Source organism: Orbicella faveolata, unplaced genomic scaffold (genome assembly GCF_042242905.1).
Source record: "Orbicella faveolata isolate gen_17 unplaced genomic scaffold, um_ofav_v1 contig_26, whole genome shotgun sequence".
Classification (NCBI taxonomy): Eukaryota; Metazoa; Cnidaria; class Anthozoa; order Scleractinia; family Merulinidae; genus Orbicella; species Orbicella faveolata.
In genome coordinates this window covers 1476837-1500435 of record NW_028301554.1, presented here as the reverse complement: position 1 = coordinate 1500435, position 23599 = coordinate 1476837, and the positions used below count along the sequence as shown (strand labels likewise).

At 39.3% G+C, this 23599-nt stretch overlaps 5 protein-coding genes across 5 annotated transcripts; 2 read left to right on the top strand and 3 right to left on the bottom strand.

Moving 5' to 3' along the window:
* Positions 1–603: 603 nt before the first annotated feature.
* LOC110058985 (uncharacterized) lies at positions 604–2513 on the top strand. Its single transcript, XM_020765650.2, has one exon. The coding sequence runs from the start codon at positions 980–982 to the stop codon at positions 1502–1504; it is 525 nt and encodes a 174-aa protein (XP_020621309.2). The 5' UTR covers positions 604–979; the 3' UTR covers positions 1505–2513.
* A 2028-nt stretch (positions 2514–4541) lies between these two features.
* On the bottom strand, positions 4542–8442 carry LOC110058993 (hydroxylysine kinase-like). The gene is made up of 3 exons (XM_089295501.1): positions 8334–8442; positions 6299–6973; positions 4542–5987 (listed from the first exon to the last, which is right to left on the bottom strand). The coding sequence occupies exons 1-3, from the start codon at positions 8367–8369 to the stop codon at positions 5373–5375; spliced, it is 1326 nt and encodes a 441-aa protein (XP_089151627.1). The 5' UTR covers positions 8370–8442; the 3' UTR covers positions 4542–5372.
* Positions 8443–13559: 5117 nt separating this feature from the next.
* On the bottom strand, positions 13560–18860 carry LOC110059019 (uncharacterized). Its single transcript, XM_089295502.1, has 2 exons — positions 18798–18860; positions 13560–15328 (listed from the first exon to the last, which is right to left on the bottom strand). Exon 2 carries the CDS (start codon positions 15184–15186, stop codon positions 14170–14172), a length of 1017 nt encoding a protein of 338 aa, XP_089151628.1. The 5' UTR covers positions 15187–15328; positions 18798–18860; the 3' UTR covers positions 13560–14169.
* A 52-nt stretch (positions 18861–18912) lies between these two features.
* Positions 18913–21028, top strand: LOC149107557 (uncharacterized). The gene has a single exon (XM_089295500.1). It carries the CDS (start codon positions 18943–18945, stop codon positions 20521–20523), a length of 1581 nt encoding a protein of 526 aa, XP_089151626.1. The 5' UTR covers positions 18913–18942; the 3' UTR covers positions 20524–21028.
* Positions 20516–23266, bottom strand: LOC149107556 (uncharacterized). The gene is made up of 2 exons (XM_089295505.1): positions 22795–23266; positions 20516–22568 (listed from the first exon to the last, which is right to left on the bottom strand). The coding sequence occupies exons 1-2, from the start codon at positions 23122–23124 to the stop codon at positions 20784–20786; spliced, it is 2115 nt and encodes a 704-aa protein (XP_089151631.1). The 5' UTR covers positions 23125–23266; the 3' UTR covers positions 20516–20783.
* Positions 23267–23599: the final 333 nt, after the last annotated feature.

Here is a 23599-nt window from a genome sequence, read left to right as displayed (position 1 = left end):
TTCGGACCTTGAGAATTTTGATAAAAAAAATTATCTGTAAAGACAGATACGAACGAGTATAGTAAAGTCAGATATCTGTAGCTAGAAATACTAAGGGCTTAACATTGAAAGATGCATAAAATAAAGGTGAAAGAGTGCTAAATTGTCTTTTGTTGTAACAGGAGATAAATTTCGCTTGAAAGAAAAGTCCATTTTTTTTTTTGCCCTGATCAGATACTTCTGTGACCTTTCGCAGCAGGAATTTTCTAACCATACCGCAACGGCCATAACCTATTTTATGTTATTTTATGTTATATTTTGTTCAAAAAATATTCCAGGAAATTGTAACTGTATCACACTTGTGGATCTATTTTTCGGACCATGAGTATTTTGATAAATAAAAATTCTCTGTAACTTCAGATATATCCAAACCTAGATATCCATATTGCTAGATTCCCTCAGCCTGAGGGCATAACATAGATAGATGCATCAAAAAAAGGTGAGAGAGTGTTAAATTGTCTCTTGTTAAAACAGGAGATAAATTACGCTTGAGAGAGGAGTGCTTTTCTTTTTACACGCATCAGAAACTTCTGTGACCTTTCGCGGCAGGAATTTTCACGTTATACGTATACCGCGACAATTATAATGAAAGATATGGAAAGAAAACAACCGTTATCTCACAACATACTTTGGGGCGTGCTAAGAAAATGTTTCATATGTCATCACAAAAAATTGTTTACTTGAAGGTTTTTGAACTAGCGACTTCAGGCTGGACGAAGATTAGAAGAGTCTAGATCCGAAGCCATCGAAAAACAACAGGAGTAATTTTAATCAAGGCAAGTCTGTCCGCAAGAAGTGAAACTTTAGAAGAAAAGCAATTATCATTTGCTAGCCAGAGGAAAAAAAACAAAACGGTCAAAAATAGATTCTCCTGCGTTGCATCAGAGGGAAAGAATTCAGTCTACTTGACTGGGGTCTCGTACGCTCTTGAAAAGACGAAATGTCCTCCTCCATGTGTAAAACTGTGTTGAAGCTATCGACTTCGAAAAACATCTCGCGAAAAATAAGCGAGGACAGATCAGCGAAGAGAAGTGAAAATTCCTTAGCACCGAGTGCGAACGAGAAACTCGCGCAAAGACGAAAAAGAAGTTTATCACTCGATCCACAGATTCTACTTCAGTGGGCTGCAGCCCATAATGATGTGGACACGTTAAAATCTGTAGTGGAAGGTTCAAATGTGGATATCAACGAACCTAGTTTGGATGGATTTTACCCTTTACATCGCGCTGCGAGTGCGGGTAGCTTTGAAAGCCTTCAGTATCTTGTAACAAAAGGAGCGCAACTTGATGTGAGCGACAGAGATGGCTCGTCCCCTTTGGACGCTGCGGTTTGTGAGGGAGAATTCGATTGCGCGCGCTTTCTGATTGAGAAGGGCGCCAACATTACTCACATTCGAGACGGTTTTACGGACAAGAATTTGGCGACGAACCACGGACAACGAAAGCGATCCCAGACCATACAGTAGCGACATGGCTCGACATAAGTAAAAGTATCACCACAGCTATATTTTGATTGGTTTTTGGGTTTTCTACAAGAAAAGCGCTTAAAACATCACAAATGACCTTAATACAACATGTAAACCTTTCAACAAACCTAGAAGCTAAACAGGCTGAACATTGACTCTGTGCAGCTTCCGTACTGCAGGGAAACTATGAAGTAGGAATATTTGTTCCCCTCCAGACTGTCCTGTTTAGAGATAGACATTAACGTTCTATTGTCTTCGGAGCCCTGAGTAAATAGTTTTATCGATAAGACAAAAATTAGATAAAGATACAAAGTGCTAATGGACCTTGGAGTTTGAAAAAATATTGATATTACATAGCATTGTAAATTTCATTAGGGCTTCGATTTTATAGCGTGTTGGCTTAATACCAAATAAGAAAATAGCATCACGATTTTTTGAACTCGTGAACGGGCACGTTAGACATGTTAAATTCTGCGGTTTTCCGTATTTACCTGGTATCTACCAGTAATTAAGCGAAACTGAGTTGTTGCCCATGTTTTGCGTGCGTAAGAGCTTTTCTCGTTTTCCCTTTTTAAAATGTATTATTTAAATATCACTTTGATCATTTCTTAAAGTACGATTTAAGAAACACATGCAGTTGTTGTTCAAGAAGACGAATAGACCATGGTTTTCTAGCAAGCTTTTGTTTGTTTTTAAATGTTTTCGGAGTCGTGTGTTTTGCATTTCGTGACCATTAGAGTGAAATTTTGCTGTAACTTAATATATTGATGTTTCTGCTCTGTTTGGTCTAATCGCACGCAAAACCTGCTATCTACAGTTGTCAACATATGAGATCATGCTGTGTTTGTCCCAATTGTAGAGTAAACTCTAGGAACTTGTAAAATTATGTGTTTTGGGGTTTAAATCAATATTTCATGTTTCATGGGTTAAGATAAAGACAAAACAAACTGAATTCTGCCTTAACCTCAACATTTTTGTCATTTTATAATATAATGCCATCAAAATTCCACGACGTGCGTTCACATTGAAAAACTGCTTCAATGAGTAGGGAGGGGTGATGTGGAGGGTCGTTGCCCCTGGCTTTAGATGGGGATAAAAATCGATATTGCCTACCCCACCCTGCCTTAAATCTTGCACCTGTTTTCAGTCATATGTTCAGTTGGCTTTTACCCACACAGCTGAAAGAGAAAACCACATTTCATTCCTTGTGCCTAATGACGACTTTATAGCGACGAGCACGAACTTGAAATCCGCTAAACGGATGAATGAAAGAAGCATGTCTGAGACAATTTGTATGAATGCAACGTTACTGTTCAAGAGATCGAATGGAACCAAAGCCGAAAGTGGAAGAATCAACAGAAGCATGGAAAAAGTGTAGAAATAAAGATTACGCTTTCGTTCTCCCTCAAAAGAACTCATTTAATGTTCCAACGAGCTTTTCCCTCAACATTCAAGTTTCACTTAAATCACAGGCGTGCTGCTTCGATTAGCGATTGAAAACATTTAGTTTATTAGGGAGTTTAATTCGCCGTATATTTCAACGGTTCATGTTTCAAAGAATGAAGCCCGTCAAAAGAATTTATATTACTGAGAACGGATTTCCAGCTGGTAGTTCTGGCTTTAATTAATTACAGTTGGCTGGTTTTTCCGACAAAACGTTTTCGTTATGCAAGACAACTCTGATGAATGGCCTCAGATCCGATAAGATAAGATTCAGTACTTGTAAATTCAATTCTGCAAGAAATCTAGTATCTACAATTTCACAATAACTGCAGAAATTCTCGCGCGCTCATTGGCTAATTTCATTGTCAGTATGCGGACAGACACATGAATTTATAATTTATGCGATGCCTCAACGAGCGAGAGTGGACAATTTGACAATTTGTTATCGTAAAAAACAAATTGACGTCAGTTTTTCATGCGTCTGTCCTGTTATTGACAATGAATTTCGTCATAACATTGTCAAAGAAGTGTGCGGATCCACAGCTACTTTGAAAATGCTATGACGAAATTCATGATCAATAACAGGACAAACGAATGAAAAACTGTCGTCAATTTGTTAACTAGACCATAATCGATTAATCTTGTTTCCAGGCTTCCCCCAAATGCCACAGGAAAGCCCTGGAAACGAAGTTGTAAAAGTTGTCGCTTTGACCTGTACAAAATTTGAATTACCCTTCGGTTATCATGGTTACGAGCTGACATGACCGAGGTAACGAAGTGACACGACTAAGTCTAATATTGGTTCGAACAAATACAAATGTAAAAAAGTTGTCAAAACGCCAGTTCTTTAATTTGCATGATATTTTGGTTGATATGTCTTGTTACTCTACTGATAATTATAACGTACCGCAAACACCAAGGGGGCATGTTGTAAGGACATGAAGCAGGTACAGTTTTTCTTCTGTGACATACCAGCTTTTGCGAGTTGCAAATCCTAGTTTTGCGCAGGGCGACAAAATTTCGTCCCTGCAACAAGCTGCATGAAACTCAACTAGTCTGAATTCCTGTGCCACGGAGCAGGGACAAAATGACCTCAATTTTCAATGTCGCATCGTATGTGTTCTGCTCTCGCAAAGTGTCCCCGCTACAACATAGAAATAAATCAAATCCGCTTCCTCTGCACTAGTTTGTGTATTGTCCCCACAACATGCGCACACCTACACAAGAAGAGGCTTGTCCCCGCTTCACGAAGGCAGCAACATGGCCCCTAGTGTTTGCCGATTCTAAGTACGGATCATACTGTGACATTTTACTCCCTCAAAAGGCTACGTAGACTGCGAGCAGTCTCTTTCGTTTCCTAGCGTGCAATAGCCTGCAATCGGCAACTAAGTTCCACGCGCGGAGGATTTCAGCAACAAAATTCGGCTACTCGTATGGCCTAAGAAGCTTCGCCTACCAGGCTCACCTTCTCTTTACACACTCGAGGAAACGTAAGATTCGTGCCTTTGTGAACGTTTCATACTCTTTAACGAGGTAAAAAGGTAAAAATGAAGAATCATCCCTTAATTTATCACATACCAAAAACAAGCAGAAATAAATTTGTCGAGAGATTTTTTTATCTTCATAACTTGGATGAATTCACAATTAAAAAAGCTATGACAATGAGTTATTCTTTCATGATTAAACACGACAGAAAATATCCACAACAAGGTAGAAATTAAGTAAAAACACGAGCCACAAGTGAGTTTTCTTAGGTTATATGTGGAGAAGAAAAGAATAGTATATTTTGTTCAAAAGAACTTTATCACAGAAAAGAGATTCATATTGCTTTAGAAGTAAGAGTTATCTAAAGCAAATATAAGTTCATTTTTTTATACCAACTTAAATGATGTCTGTTACTTTCCAATGGTCGATACCATAGGAGTATCTCTTTTTGATTTCCTATTGTTTTAAGCTCCCTTAATATTCACTCTGGAGGGACAACGTTTAGACTATTTAGAAAACTTAGAGGAGTTAAAAAATAAAAAAGCTTAGACAATGAGTTATTCCCTCATAATTAAACACGACAAAAAATATTCACAGCAAGGCAGAAATGTAGTAAAAACACGAGCCGCAAGCGAGTTTTCTTACATTATATATGGTGAAGAAAGGAATCAGATGTTTTGTTGGGAAGAACTTTTTTACACCGAACTGAGTAGCATATTGCCTTGAAGTAACAGTTACCTAAAGCAAGAATGAGTTCAGTTTTTAAAGCATGTTAAATGTGAGATCACGCCTGTTGCTTTCGAATGGTCGATATCTTTGCAGTATCGCTACTTTTGGCAACTTTTAACTATCAACCATACATTTTTAGCTTTTTTCGAGGGTTGAGTGAGGAAAGAATTTGCAGTCGCTACAATCAAAACTTTGCGGTATCCAATTTTAGCTAGATTTTAATATGTTCGCTAATTTCGCGCCATGTTTTCAACACCTCTTCTTTAGGTAATTTCCAAAATGCTTCCAAATTTTTCCAACCGTTTCTGGCTGATTCCAACAGATATTCGTTGTCAGGGTCAAGATATCTGTTGGAGTAAGCTCCAATTACTAGCGACTGACAAAACCTTGCGGCTACAAGCACGTAGAGTAGTTCAAGTTCTTCCTCAGTCAGCGGGTTAACCGAGTAATATCCCGCGAAGAAATGTCCTGCCATGCGGGTATTCCCGCAGTTCAAGTCATCAGCAATATTCAGGATGTACATAAGGGAAATTGCCAGTTCAAAGATGCGGCAACTGTAGTTAATATCTCCAAAGTCTATGAAACCAAAACTGCTATCTGGCGTGACTATGATGTTGTTGTGATTTACATCAGCGTGGATGGTCTGTTTGGGCAAGAGATGAAGTTTTGGTGCCACTTCTTTCTTGAAAGATTCACAAACCTCTCGAACAAGTTTGGAGCGATTTTGATCAGTGACCGCAGCTTCAAGGAGCTGACCAACTGTGGTCACAACATTTGACAGGCCCCACGCAAATCCTGGTCGATCAAGTTTCGGGCATGGAAAATCCTGTCAAACAAAGTCGAAGAATAAATTGATTAAATTGTGAATGGTTTGATCATGAACCCAGGAGTATCAGTAGTTCGTCTTGTGTGATCGTCCGGGTGAGGGTAGTTCTGAAAAGAACTGTTGTTGGGAACTGAGCTTTTGAGAAGTCATCTTTCTAACACTATCGACTGACAAACACTATTCACTTGACTCTGCAGATGACTTCCGCTCAGGTTGCCGAAACGTGGACTTCAGGTTAGGAGCGCGGGCCCCTTTCCCGAACAGCGGCTGGCAATCGAGCTTACAGTGTCGCCTGCAGTATTATCACTTACCTCTAAATCTCGATCCAACCTCCCAACGGCCATCCCGGCATTAAACAGCAGTTCAGTGTTCAGCGGTATTTCATTTAATACTTTCCCCGGTACAAACGTCAGTAGACGCACATCACACACAAAGAACTTTTTTTCAGAATACTCTTTTCCATCATAAACCTCGATCCCGCTTCCCAGAATTCCTGCACTTTCGAAGCTCACGTTGGTATCCGCTAACACATTGCCATTTTTTAAGGCAGCACTTTCAGTTTCCAAGGTAACACCATCCGTTTCCAAGGCAACACTTCTAGGTTGGATGCTTCTAGGGATTTTGCATTTCACAAAATACGTATTGCGGATGGAAGGGACTGGGACGGGGCAGTGATAACCACGTGATTGAAGAAATAACATGGTGTTACATTGTACCTCTGTTAAACATTCATGGCTTGAATCCACGTGGTTTAATATTTTGAGAATGTACTCTTTACATCCAGAAACTTCCACTTCCTCTTCTTCTCTCATCAAAGATCCTCGCATGAAAAAGTTCCTGTCGTCATAACTGTATAGTTCTTTGACAGAAGTAGCGTCTTCAATGTGAAGGTTGAACAGTTGAGTTGCCATGGTAACTGCTTGATCTGTAGTTACAGGCGGTCTTCTCGGAAGAAGGGAAAAGAATGCCTTTTTGTCGCTCATCTCCTGGAAGTTAAAATATAGATTGTTAGATTTCAAGCGGTCCGGGTTCGAGCCCTGGCCGGGGACATTGTGTTGTGTTCTTGGGCAAGACACTTCACTCTCACAGTGCCTCTCTCCACCCTAGTCTCATACGCAGACGCTATTTGGGCTCGTCTCTAGGAGGATTGCGTGACGAGGGGTAGGAGGCTAGTCTTCACCCAGGTACAGGTGTATAAATGGGTACTAGCGAAACCATCGAGAGGGGTGGGGGGGGGGGGGGGTTAAGAATACTCCTAGTCGCTTTATGCCATTAAAACCGGAGATAAGCGCCGCCCTGATGGGACACGGCTCGTATTGGCAATGGTTTTCCTTACCCTGTCGTCTGTGGTATAAAGGAGACTGGGAAATTGTTGTGGTCCATACAGGTTCTATCTCCGTTTGCCGAAGCACGAAGCCACTAGAAGAATTCCTACCCCCGCCCCAAACCCGCCCCCTCCCCCACTGGCCACGATACTATTTTATCGCGAGAATATCCAGATCGTTTAATTTGCTACTACCCGTCGAGGGTTATGTGTCTTGTCCTAGGGCACAACATAGTGATCTGGTTAAGGGCTTAGCATGACTCAAACAAGAGGGTAGAGATGAGAAAGTGCGAAAAAGAACATCGATCGAAATGACCTAATATCCACAGTGAAAAGAAGCAAACATCACAAAGAACATCGCGAATGCAAGGGAAGTCCGTTTTGTTGAGCTGTTCCCGCATATATTTGACTCTTAAAACGGGCTTTGTTCCTTTATCGCAACGTTACATTATGTAACGCAACGGTAACGTGACAGTTATCTAACGTGACAACGCCACTCGCGCATGGAGCTCTATAGATCGTAACGTGGATGAATCACACGAACAAATAGGCTCAAATACACTAACCAAGGAAATTAAAAAAGACGTAAGTACAGACAAACACCAGGGTAAGAGAGACGAATTTCTGGCTACAACAACGTAACGTGTAAACGTGCGGTTCCGGTAAGGTCTTCTCTTTATTATTGTAGTGACGACATCAACCCATTAGCCGTGTTAAGTGAGGCTTGACAGTATTAATTCCGAGTGTTCAAAACCGAACCAGGCTACGTTGTCGCGTTTGTCACGTTGTTCACGTGTCCAATAATGCGTGCAAGGCTGTGATTACATGTATCTACTACTCACAAGCAGGGTAATGTTTGTACGCTCTAATAGTCGCCCGGTAACCGGTAAACTCAAAGAACTCTATGTGAATTAATTATATTGATTGGATGAATGCTTTTCCGATGTTTTTCGCTATTCAAGCCATGATATTCTGTAAAAATATCTCGATATTAAACTATATCTCAGAGAAGTTTTTCAAACCTTTGCCCTGTGAAGCAACTGGCAGTCATTCGTCATTTAGTTCAACCAGTTCAATGCCAGGTCAGCGTTGAAGACCGATGTTTATTACGATGTAGCTTTCGACAGTCACGTGCTCGCTTCCAGAGCCCGCGTCCACAGTTACCAGCGGTCGGTATAGGTGACGCAAGACTGTAACATTAATTAGATTTTTAAAACTGAACTGAAATTCGTAGCTTTATGATCTAAGAACCTCATCTACTACAGCGAAATTTGCTGCTTTTATGCTTTTCTTTACAGCTACAATTTAGCCATAGCAAATTTGGAGACCGGACTATTAAAAACAATACCGTAAACTGCCGCTTATATTAGCCCTGGGCTTGTACAACTTCGTAAGGGTTTTTAGACGGGCTTATAAACGGAGGGGCTTATATCCGAGGGGGATTATAACCGGAATGAAAATACCGTTTCGAAACGAGCTATAGCTCTACATGTTGATCGAAAAAGCTTTTTCATTTACTAGTAATTAAACTTTAAAACATCATGACAAAACTAATCAAATACAAGGAAAGCTAGAGGGGGACTTTTATACAGGGTGGGGAGCTTATAGCCAGAGGTACTTTTTGGTTTACAAGAAGAGTGGCGTATAACCGAGGGGGACTAATAAGCCGGGGGGGGGGGGAAGGGGGTTAAAAATCGGCAGTTTACGGTATACGTCATGCCATTGGATCGGACTTCATGTCACTGGATCGGACTTCATCTTACTCGGATCGGACTTCATATCACTGGATTTGTAATATTACAAGAATTGTAGACTAGCTAGTATAGTAATAATAATAATAATAATAATAATAATAATAATAACAACAACAATAATAATAATAATAATAATTAAAATCTAAAAAAAAAAGAGGAGTGTTTATTGTGACAAAAACTAGAGCTAAGCTTTACAAAATGCTATAATATTTACATAATTTGATGTCTGTTAAGCCTGTAAAACATGTTTCCGTATCTAATCATGATATCATGGTTACTACAACTAATACTACTACTACTATCATCATCATAACATTAATTAACATATTCCATACAAATTGGTATATACAAGGTAAAAGTAAGTAAAAGAAATAAACTATTAAAACCTATTTCAACAGTGTTTACATAATGGCTCCCTCCTGGGTTTCAAGGTCAATATCGGTATATTACAAGGTAAAAGTAAATAAAAGAAATAAACTATTAAAACCTATTTCAACAGTGTTTACATAATGGCTCCCTCCTGGGTTTCAACGTCAATATCGGTATATTACAAGGTAAAAGTAAATAAAAGAAATAAACTATTAAAGCCTATTTCAACAGTGTTTACATAATGGCTCCCTCCTGGGTTTCAACGTCAATATCAATGTTCTTAAAGTCACAAAAGGCTTTCCTTCTAGCTCTTGAACCTCTTAGGCAGATTAGTGCGGATCTTAGTAAAGCGGAGGATGTCCTTGCTCTTATCCAGGAGATTGTTTTAGCATAATGTTCTCCTTTCTTGATGGAGATCAGCTGCGCCAGTCTGGAATGGTATTGCAAGCACTAATAATAATAATGATACATAATATTTTAAGAGGAAGCCTCCAATCACCGTAAGGTGGTTTTCAGGAGGGTCCTCAGAGAAAATAAATGTTAAACCTTTAAAATACATTAAAATCTAAAATACTATAAAAAGGACAAAGTAAGCTACGACCGCTACCGCTTCAAATTTTATAAGCTTTTGATGAGATTCCCACGTCGTGCACATTGATGATACATTGATTATATCATTAATTACACTGTGTCATACCTTTATATCATACCATTGATTATATCATACCTTTTTATATCATTGATGATATAAATAGGTACTTAAAATAGTAGTATCGTTTGTTGCCTGGTAGTGGCCATGTTTATTTTTGATTTTTCCAAAAAAAAGGAATTTTTCTTGTTTTAAAACCTCCTTCTTTTCGTCTTGCCCCTAACATCTCCTTTTCTATTTTCCATCTTATCTCTCTCCATCTTTTTCTGGCTCTCTCCTTGTCTAACTCCATCCATCCCACCCCGCTATTTCTTTCCTTCCTTCCTGCACTCTAATTATTCCACTACCTCAACCCCTTACCTACAATCATTACTACCCTTTCTTTTTTTTCTTTCTTTTTTTCCCATTCCAGCCGTATCATATCCCATAACACTCCGTGTGTTTCTTTCCTTCCCCTGACTATTCGTAGCTTCCCCCTGTCATGACCCTTTTTCTAGCCTCCCTCCCTAGCACTCCGTGTGCTCCTTTCCCTCCCCTGAGCTGAGCTGACTATTCCTAGCTTCCCCCTGTCGTATCCCTCTTCCTAGCGCCCCCTAGCACTCCGGGTGACTCCCCGATTTTTTTTTTTGTGTAATTTGTTTTGACATTCCCCACCAGGGCTCAACCCTTCAACCTCCCGCTCTGAAATGAAGCCCCTTATCCACTACACCCCGCATTACATGTTTAAAGTCTTCCATTAATTTTTATGGTATCATGAGTTATTTGTCCCGGGCTCAACTCTAACCAACTAAAATCCAAGGAAATGAAAATTTCCAAAGCATATTCTTTAGCCAGGAAAGTGAACGTTGCAAGATCTCTTGTCACATGAATATAAGTTTAAAGCACAAAAACTAAATACTTTGTAAAAATACAAAACTGATCAAAATTCTCAAATCTGTTTCTGGATGCTGCAAACGAATTTTTTCCTTCTTAGCTCCTGGTGAAACTGTTGTGGCAATTAATAAACAAGGTATTTAGTTTCTAAGAAGAAACTGTTTGAAGTTTATAAAGGGATAAAAAAAACAGAGGACTCACGATCGAAACATGAGTTTTTCGTGATCGTGATCACATTTCATCATCGCTAAATTCTCCCCCCACCCCAACTCTTTCGAGAAAGCTAATCTCGTCGTTTTCTAGTTTGGAGTGGTTTCCTACAGAGGTAAGACGTCGTGCTGACTAAAACTTCACAAATTAAATGTTTTGTAGAAGCTGAGACTTTAGTCTACATGCAGTCAACTTGAATTCGACTTTCTACAATATCGATAATTTTTCTTCCGAGATTTTAAGATCAGGTTATTCATTGGCAGCATAATTTCCCATGTCATCATAATTTTTCCTTTTAAATTAAGACTTTTAAGAAACAGAATCAAAAGTATGGGATCATCCAGGTCTCAGACAAGTATTTATGCATCAGTCAATTCCATCTGTGACCACCTCCCTCTTTTCCCCTCTCCAGGCAGTACTGCCATTTAACTATCCAAATTAAGGACATTTCAGTCTTGCATCACACTTTCCTTTAGAAACTTAATTTGGCTTTTAAAATCTCCCTTCGTCCTGAAATTTCCAACGATCATCTTTTGAGGTGGGTGCTTACTATAGTCGCACATTGCTTGTTGTTTTATAAGCCAGAATGTCAGAGACCTGGAAATCCAAAATGCTGGAATGCTGGAAACTATGCCGGAATCCTAAAACACGGAATGACTTCTTTTGTTTAGGCCTGGACGGTTAATTGGCGGAAAACATGTGATACATATTTTTTAAAGAAAAAAAAAATTAAACTTTAAAAAAAGAAAAAAAATTAACATAAGGTGCTAAGAGGCAGTAATATTTAAATTTCAACGTAGCTTAAGTTTATTAAGGTGCGAAAAATGATTTTCTTGGGCAAGAACTTATTCATGAGAAACTTATATAGGTATAGACTGTGATTGTTATATGTCGTTAAGAATATACATGTACACAATCTAAAATGACCTCGAGAAAAATATGTTTAGAAAATTAAACAAGTGTTAGTTTTTTTTCATGTTACAAAACTTAAGTGAAAATAAATCAGTTGTTTATGAGACTTGCAATAAAAATTTTGCAGTCATTTCTTTGAAGGAACTGTGTGTCTTGGCTGATATTAAACTAATTGCCCTGAGGAGAGAGTGTTATAATTGGCTGGCTCAAAGCACGGCAAACTGTTCATGTGATCGCCTTTTAACATGCAAATTGAATGCGAAAAAGACAAAGGTTGTACTATTAGTCTAACACTTAAAGCAAAGGTCCTCACTGACTGTGATGTAATCTTTTTGTATTGATACAATCTTTTACATTTGGATCCGACAATTTCAAAATAAACCCATATTCATTTGCAATAATAGAAAAAAGTAATTCCAGGTTTTAGGATTCCTGACCTTGGTTTCCAGCATTTGGGCTTTTAAGACAGCCGGCACATTGCAGTTTTATTTAATAAGGTATCCCATAATTAAGACCTACACTGAAAAGATCGGGCCAATTGATAGCAACATGTGAACGCAGCATATCTCAATATTGTTGAGCACAACATGTTGCTCATGTTTAGCCACCCTGTTGTGATGTATTGCGACATGTTGGGTGTTGTTGGCTCAAATTTGACCATTTTCAAACTTGAGCAAACAACACCGACATGTCGCAACAGGATGGCCAAATGCGTGCAACATGTCTTACCCAACAATGTTGCGATTGTCTGGCCGTGTCTTAAGGCGTCGAAAAATTGAACCTCAAAATGGGACCAGGCTACCATAATGTGTTACTGCCTGGAATATACAGGTCTTATACCCTCAGATACCATTTTTTCTGCAAAAAACATTCCTTCGAAACATGAAGATTCAACATTTCTGACCATTGGCGAAACGTATTTTGAGACCATTTTGCTCCAACTAAGGACGTTCGCGCGAAAATGATCCAGTGGATAAATTTTTTTAAAATTGTTACCGCAGTCAGATAATGAGTTACTTGTGTCAGAAATGCAAAACAAATTGGGGGTCACCGACTTCGTTTCAGAGATAAAGCGTGTGGAAAACTACCCTGATTTTGAAAAATTAGCGCACGTAATTCAGCATGGTCTACAGGGGTTTATAGTTAAAAATATCGAAGGTGGGTCAACAAAGGCAAACGATCTTAGTCATATGGTCTCTCAGCCAATGAAAAGGACGAAAAAAATTCATTAAATGATAACGGTCGTTATCATTTGATACATTTTTTCTCTTAGTTTTCACTGGCCGAAAGCCAACCATCTGACTTGCAGATAACTGCTTATAATGGCCTTCTAAGCTCATTCAGTTGTTCTTGAAACATAAATATATAAAAATTAAGTTGTAAGAATTATTATTCCTAACAATAAGGGTATTACAATTATTTTAAAACTAATCAACACTTATCGAATAAGAATTCTCGCAGTCCATTTGATTATTGAAACTTGTTTATTCGATGACTCGTATTCACAACTGACTTAATTATAAAAGCACATGCGATATTATATAAAAATACTCGTGATCAAATGTCAATCATAAATGTCATTTGAACTCTGTACAAACAAAACATAAACAAAAACCCCATGTGGGCCAATAAGTTCCACGACAACACCCTTTCAGGCCTGAATTACTTTCATTGTACCAAACTTGTTAAGTTCAATATTGCAAGAATTATTGACAGATTATATCACGTGATTTTTGCCACTGCGTGCTCTAAGATCGGTGCAAGGTTTCAATCTGGTATGATTTTCTTGTATCAATTAAAGACGATTGTCGTTGACGTGGAACGTTGCGATATTCTTGGTTAATTAACGAAACGATTTATAAAAAATTTTAACGCTAAAGATGACTAGTGGAAAAAAAGAGGGATATTTACACCTTAAAATGATGGTTACTTTCAAGCGTCACTTCAATCTCATATGTTCGTCGTAATGTTGGATGACAAATACCTCGCTACTAAATTCCTTCAGACAAATCCAACAGGTCAGGCTTTCAACTTGGCTTGAATTTTCGTCGGTCAAAGAGGGCAGCATACAAGATTTCTTGCCACCGAGAGTTACAGCTGGCTCATGAAGGTCTCTTCTTGATTTAGAGCAATGGTCATGTTGCTTCTGTTTTGACGAGCTGGCTCTTGCATGTCTCTCTTCATGTCGCCTGCAGTTTGACGACTGACTGAAGGGCTTTTTACAATGCTTGCATGTATACGGCTTCTCTCCTGTGTGAGTTCGATCATGTCGCTTGGAACCTGATGAGAGTCTAAAGGACTTTTTACAATGCTTGCATGTATATGGCGTCTCTCCTGTTTGAGTTCGTTCGTGTTGCTTGCAAGTTGATGACTGCGTAAAGCACTTTTTACAATGCTTGCATGTATACGGCTTCTCTCCTGTGTGAGTTCACTCATGTCGCCTGCAGTTTGACGACTGACTGAAGGATTTTTTACAATGCTTGCATGTATACGGCTTCTCTCCTGTGTGAGTTCGTTCATGTTGCTTGCAATCTGATAACCTGCTAAAGGACTTTTGACAATGCTTGCATGTATGCGGCTTCTCTCCTGTGTGAGTTCGCTCATGTCACTTGCAGTCTGATAAGCCGCTAAAGGACTTTTTACAATGCTTGCATGTATACGGCTTCTCTCCTGTGTGAGTTCGTTCATGTTGCTTGCAATCTGATAACCTGCTAAAGGACTTTTTACAATGCTTGCATGTATACGGCTTCTCTCCTGTGTGAGTTCGCTCATGTTGCTTGCACTCTGATAACCTGCTAAAGGACTTTTTACAATGCTTGCATGCATACGGCTTTTCTCCTGTGTGAATCCGTTCATGTTGCTTGCAGTTGGATGACTCGCTAAAGGACTTTTTACAATGCTTGCATGTATACGGCTTCCCTCCTGTGTGAGTTCGTTCATGTTTCCTGCAATTTGATAAGTCGTTAAAGCACAAATTACAATAACTGCATGTATACGGCTTCTCTCCTGTGTGAATCCGTTCATGTTGCTTGCAAGCTGATGAGTTGCTAAAGGACTTTTTACAATGCTTGCATGTATACGGCTTCTCTCCTGTGTGATTTCGTTCATGTCGCTTGCAATTCCAGAAAACGCTAAAGCTCTTTTCACAATATGTGCATGTGTATGACTTCATTCCCGTGTGATTTTCATGCTCCATCATGCAATCTGTTAACTGGTGAAAGAACTGGCCACAATGCTTGCGTTGTTTTATCTGCCGAAAAAAAGAAAAGTTAATTTCCTGTTGAAACCTAGGTAGATGGGTTTTAAGGATGTTCGTGGACAAATAGTTCCCATGTTCAGATTGTTTTGAAACTTGCCATGCAGAAAGGTAGAGATCTGTAAAAAAAAGGGGGGGGGGGCAGTGCTCATTTTTGAGATAAGGTGCATTGAAGATCATGCGCCACTTGCATTATTTTTTCATTGATTTACAACGGTCAGTAAACACCTGTTACTAATCGAGTTCGAGGGTGGTACTGTAAGTTACGGAACGAGTTTTTTTCCCCATAAACCGAAGGGGAAAAAAACGACGATCCGTAAGTTACAGTACGGACCGAGAAAACGAGTTAGTAAGATATTTATTATATCTCTACTGGGTGTGTGACGGGTTCGGGAACTATTTCTATTTACACAAAACGGTTTCAAATTTCTGACGCACCTGGAAAGTTAAACGAGTCAATTCTGAATCGTTAGTAGGTTTTAATACGCAGTTTCAGAAGTAAAAGAAAGTTTTAAACTTTCACCTGCTAAAAAGGTTAAGAACAATTGGCAATAAATCACGAAACATTTTGGCAACAAAAACAGCTTTAAATTTTAGCGGGCCGTACAGTAGATTACGGTCCGCTAAATTGGCCAATCACAGCACGCGTACTAACTGAGAGATATAGTAATAACATTTAGTGACATTTACACCGGGTAAACATACTCAATTGATCACAACTAGGTTTATTAGGTAACGTTTTGCAGCCAACAAAATGCTAGAAGAAGCACGGTCGATCTTATTTGCCAGGATTCGGACGATCTAAAACAGGCCATAATCATAACATAATCGATCGAGCTTTACTTTGATATCCGTCGTGCTAGCTACGATGCCTTTTCCTCCAGTTTCCTTTAAAACTGGTTCAGCTTGTTCACTCAAAGATGAAGGCCTTTGAAGTTCCATGGGAACAAATGACCGGATTTAAGGGAATACATGTAAAACCAGTGTTTGATTGCATGCTTTATCGATCGCTCATTAAAAGATTAAAACCGGAGCTGGATATTTCCAGCAAGAAACCATAACAAAATCATGTTGAATAAAGAAAATAAGGGGGTTTTAGTTTTTGGATCTTACTTTTCTGGTCTTAGTTTTTAGGTCTTAGTTTTCGGGTCAAAGTTTTTGGGTCTTAGTTTTTGGGTCTTAGTTTTAGGGTCCTAGTTTTCTGGTCTTAGTTTTTGGGTCTCAGTTTTCGGGCCTTAGTTTTTGGGTCTTAGTTTTCGGGTCTTAGTATTTGGGTCCTAGTTTTTGGGTCTTAGTTTTAGGGTCTTAGTTTTCGGGTCGTAGTTTTTGGGTCCTAGGTTTTGGGTCTTAGTTTTTGGGTCCTAGTTTTCTGGTCTTGGTTTTTGGGTCTTAGTTTTCGGGTCTTAGTATTCGGGTCTAAGTTTTTGGGTCTTAGTTTTTGGGTCTTAGTTTTCGGGTCTTAGTTTTTTTGGGTCCTAGTTTTTGGGTCTTAGTTTTCTGGTCTTAGTTTTTGGGTCTTAGTTTTCGGGTCTTAGTTTTTGGGTCCTAGTTTTCGGGTCTTAGTTTTTGGGTCCTAGTTTTTGGGTCTTAGTTTTTGGGTCCTAGTTTTCTGGTCTTGGTTTTTGGGTCTTAGTTTTTGGGTCTTAGTTTTCGGGTCTTGGTTTTTGGGTCTTAGTTTTCGGGTCTTAGTATTCGGGTCTAAGTTTTTGGGTCTTAGTTTTCGGGTCTTAGTTTTTTTGGGTCCTAGTTTTTGGGTCTTAGTTTTCTGGTCTTAGTTTTTGGGTCCTAGTTTTCGGGTCTTATTTTTTGGGTCCTAGTTTTTGGGTCTTAGTTTTTGGGTCCTAGTTTTCTGGTCTTGGTTTTTGGGTCTTAGTTTTTGGGTCTTAGTTTTCGGGTCTTGGTTTTTGGGTCTTAGTTTTCGGGTCTTAGTCTTAGCTTTCGGGGGTCTTAGTTTTCGCTACAACCACGCTTAAATAGTGAATGTGACAGTCACGCAAACCCGCAGATTTAAACCTCTGTGTAAACACTGGATGTGTTTGTTGATGTACCTGTGAATTTAAACATTTTATTAGTTTATTCAACTAGTAGTAATCAAAGATTATGAGTGCGTTCGTTTTCTACGCCTGTGATTAACTTAAATAGCTGTCTGTTGCTGAAATCATTATCTTTGTGAACAGCTGAAGTTTTATAGACAGATATCACAGTAACATAATAACAAAGTCCGCTATTTTTCGGGAGATTACAGTCAAACCTCCAAAAAGCAGCCACTCTGGGGGACGAGACAACTGGTCGCTTCTAAGAGGTATAAAACAAAACAAAATCACCCTTAGGACGGCAAGAAGCTGACCGCGGTCGCTTAACAGAGGTGGCCGCTGAATACAGGTTTTATTACAGTGTAGAGCTGACAATTTTTTCCGGGCTTTTGGTCGCTGGCAGCCAAATTAAAGTTGGCCGCTTAATAGGGGGCCGCTTAATAGAGGTTCGGCTGTATTTTGATTTCCTTGCTTTATTGCTGAGATGTTGGGTGACGGCTCCAGTTTCGGTAAGTCACAAGTTAAATAGACCATTTGCCTTCAAAATTCATGCGAAAATCTCAGTTTTACTTTTACTGGCAATTTTTAAGCATAAAGGCTAATTTTTAAAAGTAAACTTGTGTTACATCTAGTATTCAAAGCTGGAAGCACAAATATCAGCTAGCATTTGCACTAACGTGCCGGTTTATCCGTGGTTTATCGTAAACAAACTCTGTGCAACTGGCAACTGATTCGAATATTTCCGCTGATGAATAGAGATAGTCAGCATTTACATTGCTTTTCCTTAATTCTGGCTTACTCCTATAGATCTTGGCTTCAGAGTACTCTTCCATCGATTCAATTTTGAGCTTCGTTGAATACTGAACTATTTTTGGCCACTGGAACTAAGTAATGCAACAAACTCAAAATATAGCCAATGAAATATAGCTGTTCCTACAGTTAACGTGCCAAAGGCAAGGCGATTCAAAGTCGTGGTTGTGAACAGAATAAATAATTGTTGTCCCAGTTATGTAACGAAAGCACGTCATGTTGCATCCTGACAAAAGAGGCCACTCACGGTCCAGAATCAAAACAACAAACAAGCGAACGCGATCTAAAAAGCAAATCACCTTGTTTACAGGTGAACCGTCCCATGAAATTTGACTCGAGTCTGCATTAGGACTGCGTTCAACGAAAGCAACAATCCTTGCCAAATACGATCGTTCTTCGCTGAGTTTTTTTAAGTGCTAGTTTTAGCCTTGTAAAACACGATGGAAAAAAGGCGATGCGAATAACAACTGAAAATTATACAGGAACCAGAGAGCAACGCCATTCTCTATCAAAATAAAAACCCAGACACTTTTTGTCCTCATTCCGTGAGACAAAAAGAGCTTACTCTGTGTCATTAAAATTAGCTTGATATAAAAAAGGATTCTTTTACACTCTCTTACCTTTATAAATCAGCGACAGCGAATCTAGAAAGCAGATCACATCGATCACATACTCGATCACATTGCCTGATTTCATACCGTGGGAGCCTGGCACAAGTTATCGGTTTTGCCGGACGGAAGTGCTCTTCAGTTTGATGGCGTAGAGATGGCGACTTACACGAAAACTTGGCATTGGAATTGTGCCAGTTCTTTGTGTACGAATAATTACAGAACTAAAGGAATAACGTACTACACTTTGCCCAGCGATCCTGAGCTTCAAAAAGGATATAGGAAAGTTCTTATGAACGAAAATATTAACTGGAGAAAACATGTTATATGTAGCGCTCACTGGAGCTCGGGGAAACGAGAGAACAAGAATCAATTGCCAGACATAATTTGTACAAAAGAATATGCTGCTAATCTGGAAAAAGAGTACTCCCAAAAACCATCTAGGGAATTGAAAAGGAAGATTGACTGTACAAAAACGGTTCTTGCTTCGTCGAATGCCAATACCGTGAGGAGTACTCCGAGGAAAGCCCCTGCAAGTAGGACGCCGCTTCCTTCGCGCCCTGTTAAGAAAAGGAAAATTTTATCAGAGAAACTGGAAGCTGAGAATTCCAGCTTAAAATGCCAGGTTGAGAGTTTAACTAAAGAACTCGAGCAGAAAAATAGTTGTATTGACAAATTGCAACAAGAGCTAAGAAAGCTTCAAACGGAAATGATAGCCTTACAAGACAAAATGAAGTTTGAGATAGATTCTTTCGAAAAGAAAATAAAAGAAATGAAATTCGACCTTAATAAGAGAAGATTCACCTATGACTGCTTGAAGAACAGGGAAAAGGAATTCTTTGACATGTGTGGACTCACTGTGAATGAATTTGACTGTCTTTTTGCATGTGTGATTCCTTTCTTACATCTGATTTTGTATCCTGACTGTGTTCAAACTTTGGAAAAATTAGATTCACATAATAAACTTCTTGACAACAGAACAGAACTCCTTGTCACACTGACTGTGGCAAGACATGCAGTGGATCTAGTCATTATGGCCAAGTTAGTAGGTGGAAGTTCCTCAACTATTTCAAGAGTGTTTGTTGCTTGGATGGTTTTCCTTCGCTGTGTGCTAGACGAAGTTAATCTGAAGCCATTGCCTGGCTTTATAGAAGCTTTCCTCCCTAGAGTTTTTGTTGATGCAGGGTATGCTGACTGTGGAATTCTTGGGGACAACACAGAGACCTGGATTGCTCAATCGGAGAATTTTGAGTTGAATAACCTCACCTTCAGCCATTACAAAAATCACACAACTGGTAAAGTATCTGTGTGGATTTTTCCTCATGGTGCTTTATGCAAATGCTCTGATGCTTTTCCTGGGTCAATCTCAGATGAACAACTCACTGAACAACTTGGAGTTATAGACTACTGTCCTAAGGGAAAGGTGGTTATGACTGATAAGGGCTTTGCAATTAGTGATTTATGTCATGAAATGGGAGTACATCACAACAGGCCACCATTGAAGAACAATTGTCAGTATGATGAAAATGACATAAATCTAAATTTTGATATTGCAACCCTTCGCATTTATAATGAAAATGCAATTGGCAGAATTCGTGACTGGTCAATCTTGAACAAATGCTGGCCTTCAGGGAGAGTTGACCTTCTTGGAATTTGTTGGATTGCACTGGCACACATTGTTAACTTGACTAAGAAACCTGTTGGTCCCAAGGAAACACAAGACAGCAAAGTGCAGTAAAATGACATTTAAATACAACTCGATATCCTGCTAACAGGCATTGTTACAAGACATGCTATCTTCATAAACAGAAAACACTTTACAGTTTTAATATTTGATTTCTAAATTAACATTTTGTACAAGTACTATATTTGTAGCATAATGCAAATGAGCTGCAGATGGTCAGAGAACAAATAAGAGCTCATGTTTGTAACCCAACAATAATCTCTGTCAGCTTGCTTATGTCCTTCACAGCTATTTTTAAGACAAATTTGAGATTATTAATCTGAAGAGTTTATGTCGATTTTCATTACTTTTTTGGCTTCTTCTTTTACCCATGATCTCAATGGTTTTGTGCTTTGAAAGGTTGGCACCCTGCCAACATTCAGCTCACCCAGCTTTTTAAGGAGTTTGTTCTCTTCATGAGGCCATTCACAGATAATACTTTCAGTGATCATGTGATCAATGATGGTTTTTGTAACAGTGAGAAGCAAGTTGTTTTTCTGTATTAAAAATAGATTGAAGCTTTTTGTTTCAGGATGATAGGATTGCAAAAACACAATAGTTGCTCCAGTGATTGCCATCTGGTAATTTGTCTGGAGAAGATGGTTAGCTGTTATAGCGATGAGAGGTCCCTCACTCCCTGCCACCCTTGTTTTAACTTCCAATAAAAAACCCAGGCCAACACCATCTGGGCTTCCCCCATAGTTAATATCACTTGGGTGGGCAAAAAAACCACATGAAGTGACTGGCAGTTTTGTTGCTGTTACAAAAGCTTCAACAGCTTCACCCTCAAACTGTCTACCTCTGGTAAAACTAGCAAATTTCTTTGGGTTAACTTTATTAGGATCTATTTTGTTTTTGACACATAATAAATAATGCAAGTGCTCTTTCTCTCCAGCAAGTCCAATCAGATTACCTATTATACTGCAGGTTACTTTTCCAATACGGAGATGAAACCATTCTTGGGTATTTTGTTTGACTTCATGATAATTAAAGCCAAATGCATAAACTGGTTTCAAGGGAGGAACTGATATGGACAGAACTTTGGTATTTTTGTCCCCCTCACTAACAAGATTACCCTTAGCAGCCTCAACAATACCTTCTAACTGCTTAACATACAAATGTACTGTTTCATGTTCATACATAGTTTGATTCTTTGCCACTGAAGCACCAGGGGCATGTTGATCCTCAGCTGGGGCTAACATTCCTGTGACAAGCTGATCATCTTCAGTGTTTGGATCTTCAACAATGTTATCAGTCAATAGCAAAGGTGCATGCCAAACATCACAATCATTCGCAGAAAATCTTGGCTTTAGCACTTGCTCATCATGAAAGCAGTCCTTTGCATAGTTGTGATCTTGAAGGGCTTGTTTTAATCTGTAATTATAATTGTAATGCAGCTGCTCAAAAAGCCCAGATTTCACATCATATTTCTTTAGCTGGTCATAGATATGGCTCTCAATGTTAACCTTAGTTTCTTGAATCCCATTTCTGATTCTAGATACCATTCCATCGATATCACGTTTCGACCAATCATTTTTCTCCAGTGACTCATCTGACAAGGCTTGGTCATTTGAAACATTCAACTTTCTTTTTGGGCGTGAACTGTCCAGTGTCTTTCTGGATGATCGCACATTTCGGAGTTGGGACAGAGGTACATGACACAGCTCAGTTTGCTTTGTTACACCCTTTCTGTGCCACTTTTGAATTTTCTGAGTGCAAGTAAGAGCAAGAAATTTAACTCCATGGCTGGTGTAATGTTGCAGATATATCAGTAAGCAAACAACATGACAGCATAACCCTGAAAGTCCCACTGCACATTCACAGTGGCCCTTAATAGGTGTACCATCCTGGAACAGAACAACTGCAGGTCTTGTTACTCCATTGTTTGTAGGTGTAAAACTTTTAAATATATGTGCTTTTACGAAAATAGAACTTCCTTCTTTGCAGACTTTAACGGTTTTAACTTTCCTGCTGTTGAACATGCGGAGAGCTTTCCGGTACTGACCTAGGCTACCTTGGCGCTTGAGAGCTTGATAATTTTTGATCATGGCACCTGTAACCTAAAACAAAAATTCTACCCATTATACATTGAACAGCTATACTTAAAATAAACTTCATTGAGTCCCAGCTCGCAAATTACCAGTCTAAATAGAACTTACAACAGTTTATTTTCAATGGGAATTCTTGGTTAGAAAAAAAAAATCAAAATAAGAAACAGGTAAGACTCATTTGTTCACGCAAACATTAAAAGTGAAAAAAAAACAAAACAAAACAAAAATGAATTACCTTTGGATAATGACTTGAATCTGATGTCCAGGTTGCTTCTGGTGGCGGAATGTTGCGTACTAAGAGCCGTGATTTGAACTTGAAGGATTTCTTTTTCCTTAATATAATCTTATCCAAGATCAGTGGGTTTTTTTTTAGGTTAACGATTCTCTTGACCAAGAGTTCCTTCGATCCAGACACACTTTGCCCAAGTTTAAGTAAGCACTTCTGAAGGCATTCTACGCTCCACTTCGATGGATCCTCGGAAATAACCTTCGTTTTAACTTCTCCAAGGGAAATTTCGGGCTGGCTTTCCTTTTTCGCGGTCTTTTTACTTGATTTGCTTTCCATGTTGTCGAGAAAAGGCAAGTCATAAGGTCACGAAAGAAAAGCCAAAAGGCCACTTCCGTCCGGATAAAATTAAATTAGTGCCAGTCTCTCTCGGTTTGAAATTGGGCAATGAAAGCCGCATCGAAAGACTCCATCACAGAGATTATACTGGAACCCAGTCTCTCAAGTGAACGCCCGGCTTGTGTCATGTTACTTAGTCGGGGGCGGCGGGGGGGGGGGGGGGGGGGGTTGGAAGGGGAGGGGGGCGGGGGAGTGTCGGAGGTCAGGGTAACTGTAGCACTCTTTGCATGGTTGAATGGACATAACCTCACACGCAGTCAAAAAGCACATTTTTCTACGGCTAGCGGGAAAAGAAAATAATCAGTGTGTCATCTATGTCATCGAACTCATCAGGAGCCATAATCGGGGACGGAGACCGTAAGCGCGCGCCGTTCCAAGTATTGGGGTTGTCCCCATGATATGGGACAATAATTCT

Excerpts from the sequence above, each read along its gene's own strand:
- LOC149107556 (XM_089295505.1), bottom strand. The coding sequence starts at position 23,124 with ATGGAAAGCAAATCAAGTAAAAAGACCGCGAAAAAGGAAAGCCAGCCC. Across the intron at positions 22,569-22,794 it reads ATTCAAGTCATTATCCAAAG|GTTACAGGTGCCATGATCAA; the intron begins GTAATTCATTTT and ends TTTTTGTTTTAG.
- LOC110059019 (XM_089295502.1), bottom strand. The coding sequence starts at position 15,186 with ATGAACGAAATCACACAGGAGAGAAGCCGTATACATGCAAGCATTGTA.
- LOC149107557 (XM_089295500.1), top strand. The coding sequence starts at position 18,943 with ATGGCGACTTACACGAAAACTTGGCATTGGAATTGTGCCAGTTCTTTG.
- LOC110058985 (XM_020765650.2), top strand. The coding sequence starts at position 980 with ATGTCCTCCTCCATGTGTAAAACTGTGTTGAAGCTATCGACTTCGAAA.
- LOC110058993 (XM_089295501.1), bottom strand. The coding sequence starts at position 8,369 with ATGACGAATGACTGCCAGTTGCTTCACAGGGCAAAG. Across the intron at positions 6,974-8,333 it reads AGTTGCTTCACAGGGCAAAG|GAGATGAGCGACAAAAAGGC; the intron begins GTTTGAAAAACT and ends TTTAACTTCCAG. Across the intron at positions 5,988-6,298 it reads GGTTGGATCGAGATTTAGAG|GATTTTCCATGCCCGAAACT; the intron begins GTAAGTGATAAT and ends TTTGTTTGACAG.